This window comes from Aspergillus undulatus (genome assembly GCF_047715775.1).
Source record: "Aspergillus undulatus strain CBS 261.88 unplaced genomic scaffold BDV17scaffold_4, whole genome shotgun sequence".
NCBI classification, from domain to species: domain Eukaryota; kingdom Fungi; phylum Ascomycota; class Eurotiomycetes; order Eurotiales; family Aspergillaceae; genus Aspergillus; species Aspergillus undulatus.
Window position 1 is genome coordinate 775,623 of NW_027396608.1, and position 18,580 is coordinate 794,202.

An 18,580-nucleotide genomic window follows, 5' to 3' on the forward strand; every position below is an offset into this window, starting at 1 on the left:
GAGAGGAAGAGAAAGACAGTCAAGAGACAAAATGATGCGGAGAACAGTGGAGCTCCTCAGGCGCCAAGGCAGCAACTGAGGCTGAGGCTCGATGCGACCAATTCAACGGCCAGAGCACTCGATTGTACTTTATTTTAGTTATGACAGCTGACTTGGCAGATTCTATCCTGCTGAAGTATATTTCCTAGCAGAGCAATGGCTGCGAGGTATTCAATAACACGCCAGGCTCCTCGAGACTGCCTTACCGATCTACAGCGCGATGTGGCGGTGGTGCAGCAGCCTGAATCCACAGCGAGTATTACTCTTGTCGCAAGCTGGACTCCTGATCTTGTCGCCTATTTAGTGAGGGACTGCTGCTGCTGGCTGCGTCATCAAACGAACGTGCGACTCTCCATGAGCCCGTTCTTTCCCTCGCCCACCACTCGCACCCTCTTGACGACTCTCTCCTCTCCGGATCTCACTTCCTCTGCAGCTCCCCGCATTTCGTGTCCCTCCCTCGCCATCCCCCAAAATGCAGTCTGTCCAGAGGCAGTTTGGCCGGTTTATGAAGCGGTCGGCCGACGACAACCAGGTGGCCCTGCTTCTCAAGGACTTTGATCAGATCGATAAACTGCTCGATAAGGTTGGCCGCCGAACCATGGTTTCCATCAATTAATTGGCATTATGACAGCTGCTAACCATTGCGACCACAATTAGATTGTTGACTCGACCAAGGCCTGGCGTGATGCCTGGTCGTCGCTCCTCACCCACCAAGATCGGATCCTCATCGAATTCGAAGGTCTCTATGCTCCCATCATCGGTTCTGCAGATCCCACCCCGTATACCCCGGTTCCGACGCCAGAAGCCACGCTGGCAAGAACGGCAAAGCTCAAGGAGGAGTATGCGGATATGGCAAAGGATTTGCTTCGCGAGTTGAGTGCCATTGATGATCGTATGATTGATCCTGCTTCGCAAGCGAAAGAGTGCTTGACCCCGTTCAAGAAGGCTATCAAGAAGAGAGACGATCGCAAGGTGTGCAGCTGAACCAAAGAGCGCGGATGCTGGAACGAGTAACTGACTGTCGATAGCTGGATTACGAGCGCCACCATGGCCGCGTTGAAACATACTCAAAGAAAGCCAAGCGATCAGAGCGTGACAATTCCGCGATGGTAAAGGCCGAAGACGATCTGGCTAGAGCCAGAGAAGTATGCGCTACCACTATCCCACTGGTACTCTACTGACAATTTCAGGACTACCATGCGGCAGACGAGCACCTGCGACAACACCTGCCACCTCTCATCAATGCAGTCTTTTCGTTGCTACCGCGTTTACTGGCCGCGCAGATCGAGATTCAGAACAGCCTCCTCGCGAACTACTATACCGTAATATACGGCTACTGCGAGCAAGAGCAGTTCCCTTACGACCCTCCACAATCATTGGACAAAACCGTCGATCAATGGGAGCAAGCTTATCACCCCGTGCAAGAGCAGATCGAGAGCTTCGCAACAATTGCCAACGGCAAGATCGTGCGGTCCAGCGCCCAAACCTCTAATGAGCGCCGGCCCAGCAACCCGCTCAGCTCGCTCAACCGATTGCGCAGCAGCAACAACGTTCCAACTCAGCAATCTCAACCTGAACATGATGCCAAGCCTTCTCTGGGTGCTCGGTCAAAGTCCTACGCATCCACCCACAGCATTCCCCCTCTGAACAAAGATACACTCCCAGGCAAATCGACCGCTTCCCTCCTCGAATCCCGAACCCCGTCTTCACACTCTATACCTCCCATACAACAACACACCAACACCGCTTCGCCTCCTATCATCCCCTTAGCAAGCAAACCATCCCTCTCAGCTCTAGCCGGCAAAAAGAAGCCCCCACCACCACCCCCGAAACCGCGCAGTGCCTCCTCAAACATGACCTTCGTCACAGCCCTCTACGACTTCGGCGGCCAGGGCGCCGGCGACTTGGTCTTTCAAGAGGGTGACCGGATTCGGGTCCTGAAGAGGACGGATAGCACGGATGACTGGTGGGAGGGGGAGCTGCATGGGGTCAAGGGGAGTTTTCCGGCGAATTATGTGGAGATTGCACAGTGAGTAAGGTTCAAATGAACTGGTTCTGTCTGAGCGAGGTTGGTGCTTTTGGTGAATGAGATGAAATTGGGAAGGCTGCCCGATTGGTAACCCTTGCGTCCGAATTAAAGATGATATCCTTATTATTCTGATGATGCTGCTGATGGTGGTGTAGCTAGTTTGGTTCTGGAAAATACATATATCATTGGTTTGATGCTGAGGTTAACAGTACAATAGAGCGCTAATATAACCATTCGTCCCAAAAGAATGACTCCCAAAGACAACGAAGCTAGAAATACGTTTCCAATGAGTTAAATAAGCAGCACTGATGATGTTACAGGAATGCTGGTTCTGGGTTCCCCTCATCGGAGCCGTCCATCTGTCGGCGGCGGCTGTCCAAGAATATCTCCACCATGCGCTTGCTCGACATCGGTGACTGAAGACCAGACGCCTGATCGTACATACCCTGCTCCAGCTTCGCATTCTCATTGGTGACTCGTCGATTCTCGCGGAGAAAGCGAGCAGATCGTCTATGCAACAGCCTTGCGTCCTGGGCCCCGGGCGACCACTTCGGCGAATACTGTCCGTATTTCGCACTGCTCATGATTGGTGACACTTCCGCCGAAGGTCTCTTTGGAGTTGGAGAATCAGGGATCCGCGGCTGGTTGCTCGACCTTGATAGCATGGGCGACACCCCGTTGGTGCTCTGCGCCGCATGGGCTGATTTCAGAAAGCGTTCCTGCCCCCCCGAACCTCGGAAAACATCATCCGCTGCTAGAGTCGGTATAGCAGGAGTTGGAGGGTTTGGCGAGATCTCGCGGGCCTTCACTACCGTGCGCAAACTGGAGGATCGGCTGAAAGGACGAGAAAAGTTACTACTTGTTGACACCCTCCGGGCGAGATCGTCATGGACGCTGGCTTGATAGACGCCTCTGCTTTCTACGCGGATCTGACGAGTTGGCACGGACGAGGTAAAGCTCGAGGCGTGGTCGCCCTCAATTTCGGCGTCCTCGCGATAATGTCGTGTAGGTGTTGAATTTTCGATCCGCGCCATTTGCGAGTCCATCCAGTTCTGCCAGTCACTACCTGTTTGCACTGGAATATCTGCACTCGGAGAATCAGCGGCTTTATTGGGTGAGCTGTACGTCGTTCTCTCGGACGCGTATATGGTTGCCATTCCAGGCTCCGCGGCCGAATCGGGTGAATCAGCAGTAACTATCGACTGGAGAGAGTGTCCATTAGTCGTTCGAGAATAAACACTCGGTGAAATAGTTTCTGCTCGTATACTATCTCTCTGTATGGTTGCACTATCGCCTTTAGCGGCTTCAGTCGGGCGGTTTACGCCACGGGAGCGAGCTACACCCTGGTCATGTGGCTGATCGAAAGGCGTCATTGGACCCGGGTACGCAGTAGCGAAAGATTTTGGAGAGCTAATCGAAACATCACTGGGGACCTGGCGAATGGTATGTCTGCTGCGGTGGAATCGTGACGATCCCTGAATTGGCATTGCCTGATGCTCTTTGACTTGACCGATGACTATGTCTTCTTCCGAAGCTTGAGCGTTCGCCCCGCCAATTCGTTTCATCAATGCGGAGAATAAACGGTGGCTATCGACTGCGTTGCTTGGCCCTTGTCGGATCGGAGAAGGTAGCGGCGGAACATCGGGCTGGCCTAGGTTTCCTTGTTCGGAAATGATCGAAAGGCGCTGTTGGCCGCCAGTCCTGGGCGTCGCAATCGTATTAGCTGCGGTAGAGTCGGCCCAACTTGTGACTCGAGACTTGCTCGTGGCTATGCTCCCAGAGCTCTTCATTCTCCGTATCGTTGATGGTTGATCACCGTCTACCCGTCCCTGCACATGGTCGATGCCGAAGCTCTCAATGTCACCCGGGTAATCATTTTCGTTGCTGATCACGGTTGCAGGAGACCGAGCCCAGTTTCGAGAGGAGGCGGGTGATGGATGCGATCTTGCCTGCCCGGACGCGTTCCTTGAAAGCCCGAGAACTCGTTTTATACTCTTCTTGATGGAGGTCGACAATGCTCTGGCTTTTACATAGTGATGGGAAACTTTAACCTGTTCAGTCGAGGCGTCCGTGGTTGACGAGTGCTCGTAGCTCGAGGCGCGAAACGTCTTTCTGAATGGTTTATGTTCTCTTCTGACCTTTAGCATGGGTAGCGGTGGCCAATTCTGGGAATCAGGACTGCTCATGAGGTTCTGCTGATACTGCGAGCGCGCCAATTGAATAGCCGCATCCTGACTCTTCGCGTGCCGCAGCGTGTTTTGAGGGTGACTGTCTGTCTTCAAGAAGGACATCGACCGTCGCAATGTGCGATAAAGCTTTGGGGGATCGGATGTCGGTCCTCGACTAGATATACTGGGGGAATATGACTCGGGGGATGTAACCCCATAAGGTGTATGGGAAGAACGCTGTCTGGTTGAAAACATCGATCGTGACTTTCGCAGCCGGCGATAGGATGAAGGCAGTGATGCGATGCGGTCCTCTAGCCCTCCGAACTCACTTATGGATGGTAGGGCCGTAGACCGAGGCTGGTCGTTCTCCGAACCCTCGACGGATGGAGAGACCGAATGACGGACAGGCAAGTCACCCGCAGGAGACGACTCTTCTGACCGGTAGGACGACCGTTTGTATCTTCTCGGAGGAACTGCCATGTTATTAGGGCCACCAAGACGTCCGTACGAGCTCTCAGAAAAAGTCGTGGGTCTATCGGCGGAGCGCGACATGGCCATGGCCCTGGATGCTGCGGCGGTTGCGAATAAACGAGCGAGCTCTGGATCAAAGGTTTGGGAATTATCGTGAATAGGGCGAGTGAACCGATTGGATTTGGACTTTCGCAGGCGGTCTTGTGCGCTCATGCTGCGAGAATGCGGATCCTATTATATGGCCTATATCTATTTCGGAAAATAGATGCGTGGTAGACAGATAGGATGCAGAGGAAGGGATGAGTTGTTTGCGAGCACTGAGAGATGTCGGTTATGCCTGTTATCTGGGCATCTTCAAGGAAAGTACGATGGGTCGCACCTTCCTGAATAAAGAGTGACCATGACTGTTCACATGCCTCTGGCGTGGTTTCCCAAAAGGGAAACATCACAGAACTGGCGGCGGAGTGGCTGCGTTAGCCATCGTTGTGACCTGAAAGACCACAAACAGCGGCCGGAAGCCCTCAAAGCGCTCTGATTCATCATTGCTTAAATTTCTGCACTTTGATAGGGTTGACTCAAATCCCGTGGAGGCTGAGTTTGTAGATGAGTCACGCGTCAAAGACACCAACCAAAACAAGGAGTCATACTCGCAAAAAGATGAGACGAGCATCGATAAAATGTATCGTGACCTGTAGCGGAAGTTGCATCTTTAAATCAAGCCAGCAGATCAGACATAGATTCTCGAATATGGCTCAGCCGTCCGAACCAGTCCGACTCGATGGGCGAGGCTGGAGGGAGGAGGCCAACTGGTCCGCATCGCAGTCGCCTTGTCCGCCCTCACAGGCCGCGCAGCCACAATCGACCATATTAGAGGGAATCGGTCGGGGAAGCAAGGTCTCAAAGCCTCCCATTTGGCCGCGGTCAAGACGCTCGCTGAGTTGAGCGGGAGTACACTGGTCAAGGCTCAGGTGGGCTCCTGCTCGATGGGATTCTACCCTCCAGTGCACGACCGAGACTAAAGTCCAGCTCACCCAACAGACTCAGATATCAATATCTGCCTGCCGATGCCGGGTTCCGTCTTCCTGGTGTTCCAAGCACTCTATCCATACCTCCTGCACTCCACTTCGGCGGACCAAATCCGCCTTAGTATCACCGGCGGGACGAATGTCTCGTCTTCACCGTCATACGACTATGTCAACCAGGTGCTGATCCCTAATTTCGCAAGAGTTGGGCTGCCGCCACTTGCCAAGCAGTTGGAGAAGCGTGGTTGGGCATCGGATCAAGGACATTTGGGGAAGGTGATCTTTGTAATAAACACGCTGCGGGGACGGGGAGGAAGCGGCGGGTCTCCGTCCCGACTGTCTGGTCGACACGAGATCCCCTCAATTGATCTGCATCGGTGCCGTCGGGGTACGATTTCCAAGATCGACATTACTCCTCGCCCCTGATGATCATCTCGAGGACTCCAACAGCCATCGAGGGGCACGACACACGAAGGCGAGCACGAAGTCGGAGCCCTCGAAACAGAGTGTTGAACAGGAAGCTGCCGCTGAGCTTGAGCAAAGGGATGAGCCAGAAACTGTACGCAGCTTCATGGAGCATTATGCCCACAAGGCTCTTCGCAGACGGCTGAAGGAATTACCCGGAGCTGTCTTCCCCCACCGCACATCTGATGACCGAGAATCTGAATCCCATGTGGTTCCTATCGAGACCCATACGACCGAGGCCACACGCACCGTCGATCCTGTCCGTACGTGCTGATCGTGGCCCATACATCAACGGGGTTCAGGATCGGCCGCGATGCGTTGTACGGGTTCGCTGAGAGAACAGCCGAAGCAGAAGAAACGCGACAAACGTCAGGGAAAGCCTCCGGAGGAGATGCTGGCCAGGGTCAAGGAGCTGGTTGATGACTGCATCGAGCAGTTTATTCAAGAGCTTGATCCTTAACTTGAGAAAGAAGCTTCGGGACACGTACCATGCGTCGACGAGTACATGAGAGACCAGCTAGTTGTTTTTCAAGCATTGTCAAGAGAGTCAGGTAATACTGATACTAACCAGAAAGACGATGAGAATCGCGAAGACGAGATACTGGAGTTTGCACACGAAGACAGCGCAGTGGGTGTGCGGAGACTTTGTTGGGGGAAGTTGTATGAGTAACACGTGAGGAGCAGTATAGAGCCAACGGTGCCAGGCCGAGAGCGATACAGTGCTACAGAATACCCTGCTTATATCTTGAGCACTTTTTGATAAAGTTTTCATCATTTCATTCTATTTTCCACCATTAGAGACAAAAGCGAGGGGAGAATAGCAGGCCATCGAAGATTCCGCCTCGATAGAGACAAACAGAAACGGAAAAGGATATCAGGCAAAGGAAAAAAGTAAAGAGAAAAAAGAACAGTGCTAGCCGCCTGGACTTAGGTTATGTGCGGAAAATCGAGATAGCCTCCTCCCAATGTGGTATATATAGAACTCCCAGCAATGCATCAAGTCAGAGTATCAATTTAGACGGTATTAGGAATAATGAGCGTGGGTGAAAGAGAGAAGTTGAAGAGAAGAGAAGGTCGGCGAAAGGACAGTGTTGGTAGCCTCCTTGACACTGGTCCCAGCCTGTAGGACCCTTGCAATCCGGTTGAAGGTCTCGGAGGTTCCCTCTGCACCCGTTTCGCGATCCGCCTCGGTGGTTTTGTGGTGTTGTGGCGAGTAACTATTTAGATCATCTCTCGGGTGATCGCCTTGTATGGGGAGTTCTGCAGGATCTCGGACGGTAGCGCCCGGCGGTAGTCTCTGGGCTGTGCGAAGGGCGAAGATGAGCCTGGTCGGCGCAGGTTCAGTTGCTATGGTTGGCTTGGTCAGCTACTTGGTTCGGTGGGAGACAAGGGGAGCCATGAAAGAGGACAAACCTTGCAGTCAGGGCATTTGCCACCAGAAATGTTGACACGGCCGCGGCATCCGCGAGGGTAGTTGGCGCAAGAGAACATGATGAGTGTATGTAGGTAGGTAGGTAGGTAGTAGTGGTGGTTGTGGTGGTTGATGTTGATGTTGGTATGGCCGAGACGAATTAGGAGTAGATGCGTGATCCCGTCAAGGGAGACTTGGCTAGAGCTGGCTGGAGGGAGGAATAGTTGAAGGAACGACAAGCTCGAGAGAGAGCGGAGGGAGGAGGTAATGAATGAACGACAAAAGATGTCAGGATAAAGTCGGGGAACAGCAAAGAAAGGAAGATGGAAAAGGAAAAAGAAAAGAAGTGGAATGGAAGGCAGGCGAAAAAGCCACACGACTAAATTACGTCAAGATCGGGCGCGTTGTGGTGCAGCGCAAAATGAGGAAAAGGATCGCAGCCTAAAACCGCCGCTGGTCGCCGCTAGTGCTAGTCTGGACTTGCGCCACTAAAGGGGTAGATAGCACTGAGTACGTAGCTCTGAGTAGCTGAAGAAGCTGACAGAGACTGCTGAAGTGTCTGATGCTGGCGAGTGTTGCTTTAGACTTTGGAAGATGACTCTATCTGAGAAATTGCTGTCCTTAAGTATACCGACAAGATGAGAGGGAGTGATGTATAGTTAAGCTCGATATGCAATGTCGCAGGCAGTGTGGGAGCCAAGCCGTGAAATCAACAATTAACGGCCCGTATTATTATTTTTCTGGATTATCGATTTATTCAACATTCGATTCATCGCAGCAAGGCAGCCGTCCGGTCTGATGGGCGTCACCGACTGGCCAGGGATATTTAGGGATGTCGCGCTCCGTGAGCCAACAATCTCTGCTGCTTATTATTGGTCTTACGGAAACGTTTTCAGACGGGTGAATATTCTCATCAAAGCAAAGCCATTCAATCTTCATGCCCTGGCCCACCCGGTCAACCAAGACTCACGTTTGCGCCCTGGTCCAGATTTTCGGGTACCCCCGGACCACCAGCTTTATCCGTTTTTATTTAAGGCCGGGAGGACTGGACAAAAGGAAGGGCCGATCAGTCCCCGAGATTAATCGAGAAAACGGCTGATCTTTTGAGATATGACTCGCAGAGTTGCAACTGACGCTTTGGGCTCGATTGCAGGGAACATGGGCCGTGTCAGAAAATTCGTCCAACAAGGACCACAACCTAAAGACTGCACATGCATTGGACTGTTGGTCATCTCGTCGATGTTCCATCCATAGCCACGGAAGTTTCGGTTAGATGAGGCAGGAGGCCGTACCGACGGCGTCTAGATCTCCTAACCGTCGCAGCGAGGCCCCATCCGATGTTTCTGGAACGTGGCCTAGGCGAGACAGCCCCGTTTCGCCTTCTTTAGATTGATCATTAGGGGAGCAAAAAAATTTCGGTTGCCGGCATAAGCGAAAGGCGCGACCAATTGAAAGCCAGAGGGTACTGCTTACCTTTGTGAAGCTCTTGCTCACAGCCGATGTCCAGCCCTTGTACAGCCTGTGTTGTGCAGGATTGCGCTTATCCTGGCTCGCATCCGGGAGACCGAAATGATTGCTCGATCATTGATTCCACTTGGATCAGTGATATCGAATCTGTCAAAGTCGATGAGCAGAATCAATCAACTATCATTTGTGCGCCTTGTGTAGTTTGCATCTCGCTCGATCGCTTATCCTGGGCCATTGTCACGTCCAAGGAGTGCATGAGTGCGGGTGTTGAAACAGCCAGTAGCAGTCCACTGCCTCAGATTTAGCTCTTGATCACCACAAACAACAAGGTAAGATTGACGGAAACAATACCTTCCGAGCTCCGGGGCGGCAGGCATGAAAGGGAGCGTGTTTGCTCAGTAGTCGAATAGAAGCGCTGCTGGCTTAGTCCAGACGTACTCCGTAGTGGTAGCCAGAAGGTTGATGGGATCGCCCAAGCTCCAAGCGGCGGGACGGCGTGCATGCAGATAGGACCAGAGTCCCTGCTGACACTGACAGGGTTGCCCTCTGTAGGGCCAGAGACTGCCATAGGAAGGGACGAGAGGGAGGGAAGGATCGGAAGTTCGGTTGGGATCACTTGACAAGATCATGTGCCGCGCCTGCACTCTGCACTCTGCCATCTCTCACCCATCAACACACCACTCAACTCTCTCACCACTCTCTCCAGGGCCGCAACCCAATCATCTCGTCGCCATCAATCTTATTGCGCCTTGTATACCAGCTGTGCCAGTCCCGAAACTTCCGATGATACGACCGGAGCAACGGATAGACGTGGCTAGACTACAAGCTAGCGGTTGTTGTCCAACTAAAGTTGGTGTCGCTCTCGAGCAAGCTACTCCATATCCCACGATGCCTCCTTCGTCATCTCACATATCTTCTCCTCCTCGCTGTTTGTCTGGCGCTCAATATCAGGTTTTTCAACCAAACAGACATTTTAACATCGTACGATTCGTGAATAACGTGAGTTTCGGGACTGCATACGGTCTACCATTGTCAACCTCGAAACTTCTTCGGAAAACAAATCCTATAATGACATAGAGTATATGCCCAGCCTCAGCCTCCGCCCCTCATTATCTCGGGATGCAGTGCCGCCTCGGTGGGGTTTCGTGGACAGTGGGATCCAGCCTCCCTGGCCACTTCGAGACCTTGTTCCTTCATGCAAGTGATGATGTGAGATCGCAAACAATCGGCCCCGAATCCCAATCCTTTTGTCTCCATCGCATTCCCACTGCGCTGGCCACTTGTCAAAGCTGCCGATGCATGTAGATATAGCAATGGGTTGGGTGATTGGTGTTTCCGATCTAGCGGCAATCCTTTGTCGCAAGTTGACAGGAGGCATGCGCGGAAATATCAGAATCCTGTGTCCCACTGCATCGTGATTCGCGATTCCAATGTGGAGATGGATCTGCGGTTTTTGACATCGCCATCGATCAGCGTTCAAACCCTCGTGGTTTAACCATGCTGGACTTGTGACTCTGTCTCAACTCACAACTCCTTCGCTCATTCGCTGACATTTGGGCCTGGAACGATCTAGAGTCGGCTACTGGGCCTGTCTGAGGCTGCTGGCCTTATGAGACGCCACCATAAGTCGTTACAAGTCGTCTCAGACCCCATCCGAGGTTTCTCCGAACTCCAACGCCATAAGCCTGATCGCCAATGCGTTAGTGCCCCATGGGGTGAATGCGTACTAAGACTTGTGAATGGCTATTGAGCTTCTTACTTCAGACAAGACCATGCAACCCCTACCCCTCTCTGTTCAACTGTTGGCATTTACAGGACTTGGAGTTGATGACCGGAATTATGCAACTGCCAGCAAGCCCAGTAATTCCACGGGATTACGTGAGTGTGCAATACATCTGACTGGTTGACTCTACTATAGCATTGTGCTATTGCAGGACTCTGGCTCAACGCAGCCACGTAGGCAAATGCGCAGCAACTGGGCGACTCATGCCCCTGGGGGCGGGAAAGTCTGAGGATCGTGGAATTCTCCTCATCGGAGCCATGCATGGAGGCGATGCACATGCCGTGGAGAGTTTTTCGCCCTTTGTTGTTCCTTGGTGCAAACAGAATAGTCGGCTCAGTCTCCACCTTCTCGAAAAACATCATCTTGACACCACACCTGAAGAATCGAATCACAAACTGCAGAGTATTTGGAATTCTTGTTCATCGAACATTCCAGTTCGTCAGTATTTGTGCACAGGGTGGTTCCCAAGTTCCCGAGTTTCTTTGTCATTCAACGATATTTTCCGATTTCGTCGTTCGTGGCCCTTCCCCAAACCCAACCTCTCAACGAACAAAGAATCGATTTTTAAGCTCCCTTCTACTTCGTCGACTTGAAGTGGGACCTTTTCCCCCGAGGTTCTTGGAGGTACGACAGACCGGAATGGGGATCTTTACCGCGGCTTCTTTGTTCTCATCGAACTTCTGCAGCTCGCTTTAGGTGCGGCTGAGCTTGTTCAATGGCGGTGATCTTCCGGTCCAGATCCACCTCTATACAGGGGATGATGTGCAACGAGGAGACCCAGGCTCGGTATTTGCAGGGATGGACGCGGCGAAATGTACCTTGAAAAGGTACCAAGCCAACCATTGCCCCCTGGACACGGGTGAAGGCAATGCATGATGAGCAACAGGGAAAGAACCGTTCTTCGTTCGTACCCTCAGGGATATCCTCGGTTACGTCTGTCCGGTGCCGAACGCTAGCACCTGAGGATCTCATCAAGGTTCTTCTCATCGCGAAGCTACGATAACTCAATGCCTACATGGGTAGACGAAGGCCCAGGGGTATAATGCAGTACTCGCCCTGCATGATCTAGCCATGAAGTATGGAGCCTTAGGGTAGTAGTACCTCGGTACTCCACCAGGGTCTGGCCTAGCAGTGACACAGCATGACCATGAGCTTCGTGTCTAGTTTACAGTCTGGCTACCGCCTGATCCATCATGGCGATACTTCATTCTCGATATGATGTGGTGAGGTGATTTTGTTGACCAGTCATTTCCGGATCATGCATGGCGCCTGACCGCTTCATTACCGATGAGTAAACTATGGTGCTTTATGATTCGTTTCATTAAGTACCGATATTGAGATATGTACTACTGAACATCTGTCCGATGCTGCAATGAAGTTCCGCTATACCTATATAGACTGCATACCGCTGGTCCCACATCCAGGATAACCCAACATGAGGATCCAACAAGTGTATCTGGAGCTTTGTTCATCACTTAATTTGATGCACTGGCTACCCAAGGCCGCAACGCGAAATGCGGTTCGAGCTTCATGAAACAGTGGCATCAGGCCACCGCAAGCACGCAACGAATAAGGCTTTCCTTCACGAGGTATCTACCCATCCTCCGTAGGCCGAGGCGATACGGTTCGGAGAGGGTTGCTGCGCCTTGAACGGGATTATGTGAGACTGGGATGAGAGGTGTTTAGGTTTAGGTAGCTCTCTACCCATAGCCTCGCTACGGCTTAGCTGGATCCCGCCCTGTGGGGTGACTGCATCCTTCCATCCTTCCATGCTTCCGCAGTGGGCAGTGTAGTCGGCGATAATGGGACATCGAAAACAGTAGTGTAAAGGTTATGCTGTGCCATTCCACTGCGAAGGCTGTGTTATTGTGGATCTGACAGTGACTGACTCACAGTCACAGCCCTCACAGAGTGGTGCGGTATCGGATCAGGGCCAGTCCAGGCCACACCAGACCTCTCGAATATCGACTAAGATTATGAGGCGAGCAATGACCGTAAGACGAACCAAGCCCCCAGAATCCCAATGGCAGAAGCCAACGCGAGTGCATTGCCCTCCCGGGTGAATCCCAGGTAAGCAAGACACCCAACGACATATTCCTTCTTCTCTGCCACAGCCCGACGGCGCGCCCATTCTGGGTCTGTTTGGAAGGGGGCTGGTTGAGGCTCTGCATATGCGTCTGCGTCTGCGGCTTTCCGTTCCAGGACGGGGACATCGACTGTCAGTGCGACGGGGCGGTGGTCTGAGGTCGGCGAGACGGGAAGGGCGTCGTAGTTTAGGACGTTGACTTTTGCTTCTTGTCCTTTCCCTAAAGGTGTATCTAGGAATAGGATGCGGTCGCACCAGCTAGGCCAACGGTGGCTCGTCCATTTCCATTCTGGGACTCTGTCCGGCTCGACGGGGTCTCGGGCGGCCGCTTGTGCTTTATGATCGTATTTGTATGTTGGCGGGAATGTGATCGGTGCTTCTGATAGTCCGTGGAAACACCGAGATAGTCCCATTTCGCGCTTTAGCTGGTCGTCTTTCAGCAGTTGAGAGAAGTGCAGTGGGTCGTCGGGTTCTGCATTCGCCTGGGGGAACTTCTTCTTATCGCCTGGCGTAGGGAACCTGTCGGCGGTGCGGTAATTCAGATCGCCTCCGATGAAAAGGTATCGTGACGGCGCGTAGAGGCCAGGATATTTGCCGTCCGAGTCCGACGACGAAACCGGCAGTAGAGCTGCGCTCTCCGACTCTTCATTCCCATCCCCGTTCCCATCACCACTCTTACTATCTCCATCACCACCCGTAAAAACCAATCTCTCCACCATACTCCGCCAGTCAGCGTTCCTCTTCTCCACAGCATCCTCCATAGGCGCCAAATGCGCAGCAACAAGCGTAAGATCAACCCCCGCGACTGCGTCTCTCCGACCCCGATACGACAACCGCGACGCAACGGCACCCTTATTGCCTATCTCCTGGAACCCAAAGCCCACTTTCGCGATATCCGGAGGCGAGAGGTGGTCGACTACATCCGACCGTGCAAATACCATCTGTGCGGTCATGCCGCTGTGCTCGGCTAGCACGTTGACATATTGCGTGTCCCATCTTTTGAGGGCTGCGCGGTCGATGGACTGGATGTAGGAGGTGAAGTAGGGGGTTAGAAATGAGCCGCCAAGGAATGCATATGCCAGGGGTGCGATTTCTTGTAGGCTGAGGACGATGAGGTCTGGGGAGGAGTTGGGGCTGGAGGAGTCGGTGGGGTAGGCGTCGAAGAAGTGGTCGGAGAAGTGGTTCACGTCGATGAGGCTGAGGGCGCAGTTGTAGGTGAAGAAATAGATGCGGAGGTTCTCCATTCTGTAGAATATTGATATGTATACTGTGATTGTTGAAGGAGAGAAGAAGGTGGACTTGTCCAGGTTGTTGAAGCTGGCAGTGGTGACGTTGACGATGATGTCCAAGTGATAGTGGCTTATCTTATCGCTTATCGATAAGTCATGCCTCTAGCAGGTAAACAATGGCAACAGAATATAGAATCATGTTTATATGGCTCAAAACTCTAGCAGTGCCTCTATCTACGAAAGTCGCTACAACTTCCCCCGGAGCTCTTCCTCCAGCTCAACTAAGAGGACACCCTCCGCCACATCCTCTTCATCCTCCTCCATCTCAATCACCCACTGTGCGCGTCCAGCCCGAGGGCTGCGAACTTCAAGCTCCATCTTCATCTGCTTAACGAAAGCCACAACTTGATTCTCTTCTATCGTGTCTCCCGGAAGTACAAGAACTTCGATCAGCTTCCCGGATAAGGGGAGCACTATATGCCGAGGATTGTGGGGGTCTCCTCGCCGATGAGATGAGGCCAGCGCCGAGGCCGTGGAATTCGTGGTTCCAAGCTTCATTCGGTATGACTTTGCTGATGACGCTGTTGTGTACTCGACTTCTGCTGAGAGGGATGCTGGGAAGTCATTCTGGAGTACGCGCTTCAGTTGTAGGTGGTGCTGCTGTTGGGCCTCCTGGTGACCACTCATCGGATCGAGCGTGATCAACCATGCGTCGCCTGGTCGGAATAACAAACTGGATTGGGGTATGCTTGGGCCACTTGAAAGACGAGATATCTGGTTAGATGTTTGCAGTGAGCGTGAGATGGTATCTCCCAGCTGCACCGCCTGGTCGAGATGTTTCTCCAGCCATTGCGTGTCTATCGTCCCTCTGAGAAAGTCTTCTTGGCCGACGATGCCTCGTAGCAGATCCAGGTTGCTTTCAACACCCAAGATCCTCGTATCCGCTAACACTCTTCGTGCTTTCAGGACCGTGGCCTCCCAGCTCAGAGAACCGGTGACGATGATCTTGCCCAACAGGTTGTCGAACTGTGCGCCCACCACCACCGGGCTGAGGCCTACCATGTCTAAATGGGTGTCGATGCGGACTCCATTACCTGTGGGAACACTGAATTCTGTCACCTTGCCCACGCTCAACGAGAAATTCACGCGTGGGTCCTCAGAGCATAGCCGGAGTTGGATGGAGTGACCGCGAGCTTCTGGTATATCGTTCAAACCAAGTTGAGCGAGAGAGTATCCTTGAGCGATCAGGAGCTGAGCTTGAACAAGGTCAATGCCCGTGATGGCTTCGGTAATTGTATGTTCCACCTGGATGCGCGGGTTGATCTCGAGAAAGTAGAACTCTCCAAGCTGCTCGTTGATCAGGAATTCCACCGTCCCGAGAGAAATATACTGAATGGTCTTCATGATGCGCACCGCTGCATCCGCTACTCTTGTAACTAGCTCTTGGCTCTGGCCCCGAATTATCGAAGGTGCTATTTCAACAACCTTTTGGAACCGTCTTTGCACACTGCAATCGCGCTCCCATAGATGCTGCACATTCTTTCCATCGCCGATAATCTGGATCTCAATATGGTGAAAACCGTCCACGGCCGCCTTTTCCACAAACACCGTCTGTGACGGCGATTCGGCTGTAGCTGCTCGCACGGCGTTCTCGAGATCGCTGTCCTCACGCACAAGTCGGATTCCCCGACCGCCGCCGCCATCAACGGCCTTGATCATGACGGGATATCCAACATCGTGCACGAAAGCCTTAATCCGACTCGCCACTGTCGAGGGTGAATTGCCGCCTGATGTAGACAACTTGAACTCCAACGTCGGGAGAACTGGAACATCATCCTCCATCGCCAACTGCTTCGCCTTAAGTTTATCACCCGTACGATCAAGGATCTTCCACCCAGGCCCTATAACCATGACACCGATACCCTGCATGCGCTTCGCGAAGTCGGCGCTCTCGCTCAAGAAACCATAGCCTGGGTGGATTGCATCAATACCGTGTTGCTGGACTAGCCGGACCAGAAGCTCGATATCCAAGTACCCGTCTGGATTGATTTGCAGCGCTTGATGCGGACGCCCAATGTCGCAGTGCGAACGGTCGTCTTCTGTGTATAAGGCGAATGTTTTGATTGATGGGCATGCTTCTCTTGTTGCTTGGAGGATACGAACGGCGATTTCACCTCTGATTTGTTAGCTTGGCAGTCGATGCGCGAACGGATCAGTACCTATTTGCGATTAGGAGACGCTGGATTGGGCGTGCTGCTGGCATGTTTGCACGATGCGCAAATGCTCGACTCATGGTTTGTAGTGGTTCAGTTCGTGGTGTTATGTCTCTTTGTAAATTGGAATCCTCGGTCCTCGGCCTGTCGATCGGGCCACCCCCCCCCCCCCCCATGCGGGGAAGCGTACTCGAAAGATGAACGACAGCAACATCAACATCATCTCGACCAACCTTACGACATTCAAAACCACAGAATAGAGCAATGCCGGACGAGAAGAACACATCTAAGAACTCTCGCGCAACAAAACGCCTCCGCCAGGTCTCAAACCACCTAAATCTCCCGCCCGACTATGCCGACGTCCGTGCCCACATCTCAACCCTAAAGTCCGTCGCCGCAACACCCGATCCCTCGCGCCGGGGCTACATCCGCCAAAAACAGGCAGGCAAACTATGGGTTCGCGAACGACTAGAGCATCTCCTCGACGCCAACAGCTTCGAAGAAATCGGGTCTCTATCGGGAAAAGTAACCTGGGAAAAAACAGGGCCTATACGCGAGAAACCAGTCTCGTTCACACCAAGCAATAACGTCCAAGGATTCGGAAAGCTGCGCGGGCGTAAGATACTCCTGACAGCGGATGACTTCTCGCTGCGTGGTGGGCATGCGGATGGGTCGCTGACGGCGAAGACGATACACGGTGAGAAACTGGCGCTTGCGTTGAAGGTTCCGGTTGTCAAGCTTGTGGATGGGAGTTCGGGGGGTGGGAGCGTCACGACAATTCGGAAGGAGGGATGGAGTTATCTTCCCTATGTGCCGATGTTTCATCAGGTTATTCGGCAGCTGAATGAAGGGATTCCGAATGTTGGGGCTGTGCTTGGGCCTGCGGTATGCTTTTCCTCATTTAGGACCCATTCATCCATCTACTACATAAGCTAATGCAATATATAGATTGGCCTTGGCGCAGCCAGAGTAACAACGTGCCATTTCTCCGTCATGGCCGCAGACGTAGGGTCTCTCTTCAACGCAGGCCCGGAAGTCGTTAAAGGCGCCACATTCGAAGAAGAGCTGAGCTTCCAAGACCTAGGCGGACCCATGATCCACTGCACAAATGGCACAATCGACAACATGGCCGCCAACGAGGCAGAATGCTTCGAGCAGCTGCGCACAGTCCTCACATACCTACCCAACTGCGGGCGATATAACCCTCCCCCCGTAACGCCTTGCGACGACCCTGAAGACCGAGAAGATGAGGCGCTGAGGAGTATCATTCCGCGCAAGCAGACGAGGATGTATAACCCTTGGACGATTATTAGGAGTGTGGTTGACCGCGACTCATTCTTTGAGATTGGGGCGCTTTGGGGCAGGACGGCGATTTCGGGGTTGGCTAGGCTGGGCGGGCGGCCGGTTGGTGTGATCTCGCTCAACTGCGAGGTGAATAGCGGGGCATTGGATGCATCAGGGAGTCAGAAGCTTGCGCGTCTACTCAAGCTATGCGATGTGATGAATTTACCGGTGCTGCAGTTCATTGACGTTCGTAAGTATACAGCCTTAACCCTCATTTGTGCGGTCCAGGTCCCCGCAATAACTGATATGCTTATGCTTATGATCATATATAGCCGGCTACGCAATCGGCACAGTCGCCGAACGAACCGCCACAATGCGCTGGGGCATCGAGCTCGCAAAGACCTACTTCAGCACAACAACACCAATCTTCAACGTCATCACTCGGCGCGCCTACGGCGTCGCCGGGGGCGTCATGCTCGGCGCCCGAGACCCAGTCGTTCAGGTCGCCTGGCCGTCCGGGCAATGGGGGTCACTACCGCTCGAAGGCGGTATTGAAGTCGGGCATCGTCATGAACTGCGTGAGGCTGAGCAACAAGGAGGGGTGTGGAAGAAGAAGGAGCGCTATGACGAGTTGGAAGAGGAGTATCGCCGGCTGATGAACCCTGTCCGGACGGCGAATGCGTTCGGGGTCGAGGAGATTATTGACCCGAAGGATACGAGGGGCGTTGTTTGTTCTTGGGCGAGGCATATTTATGAGGTGCTTATGCCGATTAGACTTGCGGAGAGGGCGGCGGGAAGGATTGTTCCTGTTTTTAGTTGATTGATCTGATCTGTAGACCGTGGACGGACGATGTAGAAAAGAGTCATTTTCTCTGGGGTGCAATAGAAATCCCCCAATTGGCTAGGATACATC

General features: G+C 52.9%; 8 protein-coding genes across 8 annotated transcripts; 4 read left to right on the top strand and 4 right to left on the bottom strand.

The window, feature by feature from the left end:
• The first annotated feature begins 3 nt into the window (after nt 1-3).
• Nucleotides 4-2,227, top strand: BDV17DRAFT_149013 (BAR and SH3 domain-containing protein). The gene is made up of 4 exons (XM_073754450.1): nt 4-622; nt 697-1,011; nt 1,068-1,184; nt 1,230-2,227. Exons 1-4 carry the CDS (start codon nt 512-514, stop codon nt 2,070-2,072), a joined length of 1,386 nt encoding a protein of 461 aa, XP_073619997.1. The 5' UTR covers nt 4-511; the 3' UTR covers nt 2,073-2,227.
• On the bottom strand, nt 2,139-5,036 carry BDV17DRAFT_149009 (uncharacterized protein). Its single transcript, XM_073754449.1, has one exon. The coding sequence runs from the start codon at nt 4,918-4,920 to the stop codon at nt 2,383-2,385; it is 2,538 nt and encodes an 845-aa protein (XP_073619998.1). The 5' UTR covers nt 4,921-5,036; the 3' UTR covers nt 2,139-2,382.
• Nucleotides 5,037-5,771: 735 nt separating this feature from the next.
• Nucleotides 5,772-6,654, top strand: BDV17DRAFT_287520 (putative RNA 3'-terminal phosphate cyclase; the record flags this gene model as incomplete). Its single annotated transcript, XM_073761189.1, has 3 exons — nt 5,772-6,005; nt 6,169-6,453; nt 6,538-6,654. The coding sequence occupies 3 exons, from the start codon at nt 5,772-5,774 to the stop codon at nt 6,652-6,654; spliced, it is 636 nt and encodes a 211-aa protein (XP_073619999.1).
• A 761-nt stretch (nt 6,655-7,415) lies between these two features.
• Nucleotides 7,416-7,685, bottom strand: BDV17DRAFT_287521 (uncharacterized protein; the record flags this gene model as incomplete). The annotated part of the gene is made up of 2 exons (XM_073761190.1): nt 7,416-7,541; nt 7,608-7,685. 2 exons carry the CDS (start codon nt 7,683-7,685, stop codon nt 7,416-7,418), a joined length of 204 nt encoding a protein of 67 aa, XP_073620000.1.
• Nucleotides 7,686-9,538: 1,853 nt separating this feature from the next.
• Nucleotides 9,539-11,304, top strand: BDV17DRAFT_149171 (uncharacterized protein). The gene is made up of 5 exons (XM_073754451.1): nt 9,539-10,071; nt 10,163-10,281; nt 10,648-10,771; nt 10,837-10,950; nt 11,007-11,304. Exons 1-5 carry the CDS (start codon nt 9,700-9,702, stop codon nt 11,082-11,084), a joined length of 807 nt encoding a protein of 268 aa, XP_073620001.1. The 5' UTR covers nt 9,539-9,699; the 3' UTR covers nt 11,085-11,304.
• Nucleotides 11,305-12,727: 1,423 nt separating this feature from the next.
• On the bottom strand, nt 12,728-14,235 carry BDV17DRAFT_148997 (putative inositol 5-phosphatase). Its single transcript, XM_073754448.1, has one exon. The coding sequence runs from the start codon at nt 14,183-14,185 to the stop codon at nt 12,830-12,832; it is 1,356 nt and encodes a 451-aa protein (XP_073620002.1). The 5' UTR covers nt 14,186-14,235; the 3' UTR covers nt 12,728-12,829.
• A 181-nt stretch (nt 14,236-14,416) lies between these two features.
• BDV17DRAFT_299560 (putative pyruvate carboxylase) lies at nt 14,417-16,456 on the bottom strand (the record flags this gene model as incomplete). The annotated part of the gene is made up of 2 exons (XM_073763893.1): nt 16,390-16,456; nt 14,417-16,346 (listed from the first exon to the last, which is right to left on the bottom strand). The coding sequence occupies exons 1-2, from the start codon at nt 16,431-16,433 to the stop codon at nt 14,417-14,419; spliced, it is 1,974 nt and encodes a 657-aa protein (XP_073620003.1). The 5' UTR covers nt 16,434-16,456.
• Nucleotides 16,457-16,647: 191 nt separating this feature from the next.
• On the top strand, nt 16,648-18,487 carry BDV17DRAFT_299562 (acyl-CoA carboxylase subunit beta; the record flags this gene model as incomplete). Its single annotated transcript, XM_073763894.1, has 3 exons — nt 16,648-17,268; nt 17,332-17,917; nt 18,000-18,487. 3 exons carry the CDS (start codon nt 16,648-16,650, stop codon nt 18,485-18,487), a joined length of 1,695 nt encoding a protein of 564 aa, XP_073620004.1.
• Nucleotides 18,488-18,580: the final 93 nt, after the last annotated feature.